We start from the raw sequence: 7,277 nt of genomic DNA on the forward strand, positions 1-7,277 counted from the left end.
TTCATGTACTGTACTGTATGCTCATGTAATAAACGGCAGAAACTCAACGATCTCGGTGTGTAACTTTCTAAACAAATCACAATGTCAAAGTCTATGGTTTTTAATGTATTTTAGAATATAATCAATCACCACATTCAACCATTACAAAAAGTTGCATTGACTAATAAACAAGAGTATGTTCCTTTTAAAATGGAGATGAGCACGATCCCAAAAAGTCGGGTTAATCAAGTCTTGAGTAATTGCACTTGTTTTGGACAGAATACAGTAGACAAGATCTAACTGTAGTAATTGTGTTCTCGTGCATGTAGCATGTAGCACTCATTTCCTCTTGGCACCAACACGTCTGCATATAAAATGATCTCATTCTCCTGAGTCTTTAGTGTGACCTAATTAAACTTTCAGTACAAACTCTTGGAAAATGCACTGCAATATATTGGCTCTCTTGGGTTAAGAATAGTCACTCTTCTCTTTAGCTAGCGTAGCCCTTTGAACTGCAACGTGTGTGTGTGTGCACTGTGCAGTGTCTAGAAGCTGAAGCCTTGTAGTCAGCTGTGTCTGAATTAAAAGACCACAGATCCATTCAGCAGGAAAGCACGCCGTTCACCGTTTGAAACATAAGAGGAAGCATTTCAGCTCCGCTAAGCATGACCTTACCGAATAATCAGTACTGTTCCTCGCACTGAACTAGGCATTGGCGATATCCAAATTTAATTATCGTGATATATTCCCGCCCAAATATCGCGATATACGATATCGCCATATCATGATTACTAGTAGTATGAATAGTATTTAGGGACCCAAGATTGGACTGAAGGCCGCCCAAGAAAAAACGGACGACAAAATTCCAAAATAAATCACATTTGTCCATTTGACATACAGGACAGGTATGGTGTACCTGCCAAGGATGTGAAAAAAAGAACCCCTTTGAAAATGTTTTTTTCCCTCGCCAAAATTTAGCCTAACTTTAGCGCGTTATTTAGCCACCTTCCTGACATGCTGCTAGCATGAGATGGTACCAATCGATGCCTTAGGTCTTCTAGTTTCATATGATATCAAAAACTTCACCCTTGCTTCAAAACTGAGCCCACAACAGCCTCTGAAAGTACATTTTTCGAAATTGCGATATTCGGGAAAAATCGCGATATTCGGGGAAAATAGTGCGATATTTGATATTAGTGAAAATCGACCCGAGCCTACACTAAACCCAGCCCAGGCAAGATGCCGTCTTCCCCTAGTAGTCCGCCTGCTGCTCCCCTCCGTCCTGGTAGTCGGTGTTGTATGGGAAGTAGTACAGGTCGTGTTTGACAGCCATGAGCAGGCCGGGAAGCCCCCTGCGGCCGCCCAGCTGGGAGGAGAACACCACACTGGGGATCAGGTCGTTTGCGGCCGGGTGCGGTGATGGGATGGTCCTCAGCAGCGAGCCGTCCTTTAGGCTCCACAGCCTGGTGTAGCAATCCTGGCCCACTGGAGGAGGAAGGTCAGAAGATATTCTGTAAGGTAGGTGTGTGTGTGTGTGTGTGTGTTTGTGTGTGTGTGTGTGTGTGTGTGTGTGTGTTGCATGGTACTTTGTTCTATTTCATTCTGAGAGGAGGAAATCAGGGAGTGGAGCTTTGGTGGGAATCATTGCTAGTCCAGTGGGAGCATTCACATAGCAAAGCACACAGTCTCTGAAACCATCTCTCAACTATCCCTGAGCATAGCGTCTGTGTTTTTATGTGTGGCAGTGTGCAAATATGTAACTGTAATCAAAATGGTCTTCAATAGAGACACGCCCATCAAGGGGGAAAGCTCTCCATTCACTTCCATACACCAGCGTCGTTTTCCTTGAATTAAACATAGCTAAAAGCTGTTGTGTGGTGGGCTGCACAGACAACAAATGTAAAAAATCGCCAATTAAAGTTTTTTTGTACTCCCGAGCAAAATAAGGAAGCCATTGAGTGAGATTGGTGAGAAGAAAAATGTGGATCTAGCTGTCAAGGAAGTAAGTTGGAGTGTTCATCTTCCGTATATATGATCTTTGTGCGCAACACGTGACATAGTGTTGCACATTACAACGCCAGGATTGGGGGGGGGGGGGGGGGGGGGGGGGGGTTTGTTTCCCCCCATTTTGGGCGTGGTTTCTGAATGATGACGCGCTCCGCAGTGTCTCTGTCAGTATGTAGGTACAGCATGTGTTGTTGTGGCCAATCCTACCTGCTAACAGGAGCCCCTCAGGCTCATTGACATGGATGGGAAGGTAGGCGTGCTCATTGTGGTGCCCCTTGTACTCCTGCACTGGCTTTGTCACTCGCACGTCCCACAACTTGATCTGCATACAAAAGAGAGAGAGAGGGGAAAACAATCAGGAAGGATGAGTGAAGTCAATGTAATAACAGCAGACAGCACCCACACGGGTAGTCTGTCTTTCAGGCCTCAGGATCAGACTATTTCTTATTTGGGTCTTGTGCTGAGGATGTTTAGAGACCCTAGATTCCATTGAGAGCACTCTTTGGTTGGGTCAGTGCAAACCACTAGAACATATAAGGGCATTTGTGGTCAATGGCTAGGTAAAGGTAAAGTAAGGTAAAGTCCCACTGATTGTCACACCATCCCCTGGGGGAGCGGTGAGCGGCAGCAGCAGCTCGGGAATCATATGGTGATCTAACCCCCCAATTCCAACCCTTTGATGCTGAGTGCCAAGCAGGGAGGCAAATGGGTCCCATTTTTATAGTCTTTGGTATGACTCGGCCGGGGATCGAACTCACAACCTCCCAGTCTCAGGGCGGACACTCAAACCACAAGGCCACTGAGCTGCTAAGAATAGTGTACATTTGGCTTGATAGTAAAATGTAAAGGTACAGTATATATGTACGTATGATTTTGATCAGCTAAAGTTGCAAATGACAAGGGCTCAACAGCGATACCAAAATATACTATAATTTAGTAGTATTACTCTTGTATAATGTGTTTATTATTCTTAGTGTACTGTCCTTACATGCCCTAGTTGCTCTGATGTAATGTACCAAATCCTTTCCTATGAAGGGCCAAACATTTATCTGGATGGAGGGCCGTGGGCCAAAAATTAATGTTGACGTTATGTGAAATTACATTACATTAAAATGTATTATATTTGATAGACAATTTACATTCTAAATCTAAAATAAATTGTCAAAATAATCAAAACGGTACCTCTTTTATTTGTTTAACAGTAATTGTATTTGTTGGATTTAGAGTTTATGGATTCCTTAGGTCTTTTAATTTCATGTTATATCATCACTCTAGCTTTAAAAATGAGCCCGCCACAGCCTCTGAAAGACAGGAATATCGTCCACGTATGTGTGTGTGTGTGTGTGTGTATGTGTGTCAAATCCATGGTGGGCCAAGACAAACAGAGCGAGGTCCAAACTTAACCCGCGGGCCCCAAATTGGTCAGCCATGTAACTATCCTATAGCTAATTATTATCTCCCTGATCTTTCCCCCGCAGAAGACAGCCTCAAATAAACTGTTATGCAATATTAAAAACATAGAATTGGCACGGGTCCCAAAACCCCACTTGACCTCTTCTGCTTATTCTTAGTGTACTGTCCTCACATGCCCTATAGCTGCTGTGATGCTGCTGTGTTAGCCTAAAATAAACTGCTGCGTGCAATATTACAAACATCCAGTTGGCTCTGGTCCCAACCCCCCGTCCCCCCCCCCCCCCCCCACAGTGTCTCTACTCTAACATTTAAGTAGTGGCTGCCAAAACGTTTCCCACGAGACCCAGATTTCAGGACATTAGCCTCACCCCGGGAGGCTAGCAGATTGAAACATGCTAGTTCTTTGTCACACACGGGGCATAGTAGGTCTGTGACCCCCGTAGCCCCCGAGCTGCGTCTGACCTGGCCCAGCATGTCGGCGGCCAGCAGGTAGTTCTCGTCCTGCAGGATGCGTACGGAGGTGATGGCCGACTCCTGGTGGAAGCGGCTGGCCTTCCAGCTGTGGTCCCTGCGGCCGCGCTGCCGCAGGTCAATGCTGAAGATCTCCCCTGATCGGCAGCCATTAAACAGCACAGGGGCCTGGGGGGGGGGGGGGGGAGAGAGGGAGGGAGAGAGGGGGGGAGGAGAGAGGGAGGGAGAGTGGAAACTGTAGATGAGCGAGCTGAGCTCACTTCTTTAAATCTATTTGATACACGTTTCCCTTCCTTTGCTATTGACCCTTTCTCAGGCGGACGTGCTTAAAGCCAGTTTCACGCATCGTGTGTACGACTCACCCTGAGGGCAAAGCGCTGCGCCAAGACGTCGCTGCTCACGCTGTACGTCTGCGTTCGGCCCGTCTCGGCGTCCTTCAGTATCACCCTGCGGGACAGGCCTGGCCACACACACACGCCCAGCAGCACACATTCAAACTTTGTGGAAAGGAAATGGACAAAATATTTTGGTTTGTGACCAAGTATAACATGGGCCTGTAGCCAGCTGGCCAGTCTGGTTTCTATTTTCTATGCTTTCTATTTTCTATACTCTATCCTCCGTTCTGTATGGTCAGAAACGAGCAAACTGTGTAATCCATATAAACCCCGTTATTAAAATATCCTCCGAGTTTTCCCTACATATTAAACTTTTAAGCGGGCCATGTAGCCTTTTATGACCCAAAGCAAATTCAAACCCCATGTTGGCTATTAAAATGTTTACTTTCTTTTCTGTGCCAGTAGCTTTTTGAATATGACTTCAAATTGAGTCTTGGATTTCGCTTCAAACCACGTTACAGTAGCCTTGTTAGCCCATAAAAGATGATTTTATTAGTATTCATGCTAAACAAGATGACCACCCTAAGCTTCTGCAGACTTCCCTGGTTTTATTATGAGTAGCAGTGAAATGGTGATGGACGTGACCGACCTGTGCTGAAGGTCTTGTCTGCCTGGGGGTTGAGGCACCAAGCACAGGACCAGGCTGAGGAGATCTTAAAGCTGCACAGCATCCCTGGCTGGTCTGAGGAGAGGAGAGGAGAGGAGAGGCACAGCAAAGACCAGAGAGAAGGAAGGTGGGGGTAGAGAGTGGGTGAAGGGTGGTACAATGTGTTCGAGACAGATACAGTTAAAGGGTGGAGGAAAACCAATCAATGTAGACATTTCTGGTCATACAGGATATGTATGAGACTGCACACATACATAGATAGATAGATAGATAGATAGATAGATAGATAGATAGATAGATAGATAGATAGATAGATAGATAGATAGATAGATATATCTTTATTTTTGTGTCACTCCTCAACAAACAAATATGGTATAAAAAACAGCAAAAAGTGCATTAAAAAGTTGGGGACCACTCACATGGAGTTGTGAGACACAATACAATTCAAAACAGTAAAAGATAAAAACATACATACAAGTACTATTACACAGAAAATACAGTTGTCAATACAATATGTAAAAGGAAGGGGCAGTTTATTGGGAGGTGCTCATGAAGGCTACTCTTCTTTTTAGGATGAGGTGGCAGGCCTTGGCACATTCATTTATACCGTGTTCACCAGCTAAGATTTTACGCAATTTATTTATGTCATCAAGGTCATTAAAATTCTCGTAGTGTTTTGATAGAAAAATAAAAAGATCAGTGCGAATGTCGTTGTAAAGTTCACAGTGTAATAGAACGTGGGCTTCAGATTCAATAGAACCACTGTTGCACAGTGTGCAGAAACGACTCTCAACTGGGGTGTTGGTGTATCTGCCGGTTTCCAGAGCTAAGGGAGCGACTCCACATCTAAACTTTGCAAGGGCACTTCTATGCTGCCTGGGCATAATGCGTTGTACATAGGGTTCTGATTCAAAAACATTCTTAAAAGAACAGTAAGTACGGAGTTTGTTTCCGTCTGGCCTGTTAATCTGCAAGAGCCATTTCTCCTTGTCTGCCTCTGCAACTGCTTGATCAAGACTCCGTAGATCATTTCTTGAGAGAACTAGATCAGTGCTGGCGAGATGGGATAAATGTAAAGAGCTGAAAAATGTTCGTACAGTATGAGCATAGTTTTTCACATTTCTCATCTGGTTAGCCCACAGAAACACACGTTTACATAGCCTGTTATCCGGCATACCACAGAGTCTCTCACATATGCATAGTATTCACCTTATGCAGAAGAGACCGTCTGGCTTTAGGGATGAACAGGAAGTGTAAATGCAATCGGAAGTTCCGATTGTGTTTACACTTCCTGTGACTCATAAACCTAGTCTGACTCATAATGTGAGTCAAACTAGGTTTGACCAGGTGAGTCAGACTAGTTTGAGCAGGTAAAAGAGCCGCCGTTTTGAACAGGAAGTCGTGATACAGTGGGTCAAGTGGGCGGGGCTGCATAAGGTGAATAGATGTAGTCATTTTTTTCAGGGTTGGAACCTAGTGAGAGGTCATACATTAATAATGATCAAAATGTTTTAATTTTCTATTGTGGCAACATAAGTCCCCTGCAACCTAAGCTGGCTGGAATAAAATACAGTAGGCCAATATAGTCGTAAGTAGTGGGAGGAACCTGAGAAGAAGAAAAAAACACTATTCTATATCATCTTACCAGGGTTGGAGTTGCTGAAGAGGGAAGCAGGCAGTAAACTGACGCAGCCAGGAGTGTCTGCCATCCCCACCAGACACAGCCTGACAGAGAGTCAAGTCAAGGACAATTAAAGGCAGCAGATGCTTGTGGAAAGCTCAAGTTGTGGCCACTTAAACCGGCTGTGTGACATTAGGACATCCATCTCAAGCACTGCACTTCTGACCAGTGTTGCGGGTAACTCATTACAAAAGTAACATATTACATGTAATATATTACTTTTAGCAGTAACTCAGTCATAATACTTATTACCAATAGGATTTCAGTAATATTATACCAGTTACTTTGTCAAGTAACTCAAGTTACAGACTGAGTTAATTATTTTTTAATCAAAGCACATATTTAAGATACAATCATTTCCTAATCAAACTGTCTGTTTTTATGCAAATAACCACTACAGGTGACAATAACAAAGGAAAAGAATAACATTTAGAATTTCGGATTGTTTACACTGACTTCAAGGTGGTTGAAATTATTTTTGGGATGGTTCCGGGGCAGCGATGTCATTCTGCTGCTGCTGTTGTTTTGGGGAAAGTAATGCAAAAGTAGTGTAATAAGTAACGAGTTGCTCTACACAGACAGTAATATTGTAAAGTAACTTATTACTTTCAAATGAAAGTAACTAGTAATATATGTAGTATATTACATTTTGAAAGTAACTTGCCCAACACTGCTTCTGACAGAGATGGGAGATTTTTTGACTTTGAGGTCGTGGCACGCTGAG

At 43.9% G+C, this 7,277-nt stretch overlaps 1 protein-coding gene across 1 annotated transcript in view; it reads right to left on the minus strand.

The window, feature by feature from the left end:
• Positions 1-84: 84 nt before the first annotated feature.
• The window catches only part of wdr21 (WD repeat domain 21), a 14,576-nt gene continuing 7,383 nt past the window's right edge, over positions 85-7,277 (minus strand). Inside the window, exons 8-13 of the mRNA XM_083642657.1 lie at positions 6,518-6,597; positions 4,855-4,947; positions 4,233-4,330; positions 3,862-4,038; positions 2,194-2,308; positions 85-1,464 (exon numbers count right to left, since the gene is read on the minus strand). Coding sequence (XP_083498783.1) covers positions 1,232-1,464; positions 2,194-2,308; positions 3,862-4,038; positions 4,233-4,330; positions 4,855-4,947; positions 6,518-6,597 — 796 coding nt within the window. The 3' untranslated portion in view covers positions 85-1,231. The remainder of the gene's footprint in view (positions 1,465-2,193; positions 2,309-3,861; positions 4,039-4,232; positions 4,331-4,854; positions 4,948-6,517; positions 6,598-7,277) is intronic.

The sequence above is a fragment of the Poromitra crassiceps genome (assembly GCF_964638095.1).
Source record: "Poromitra crassiceps genome assembly, chromosome: 9".
NCBI classification, from domain to species: domain Eukaryota; kingdom Metazoa; phylum Chordata; class Actinopteri; order Beryciformes; family Melamphaidae; genus Poromitra; species Poromitra crassiceps.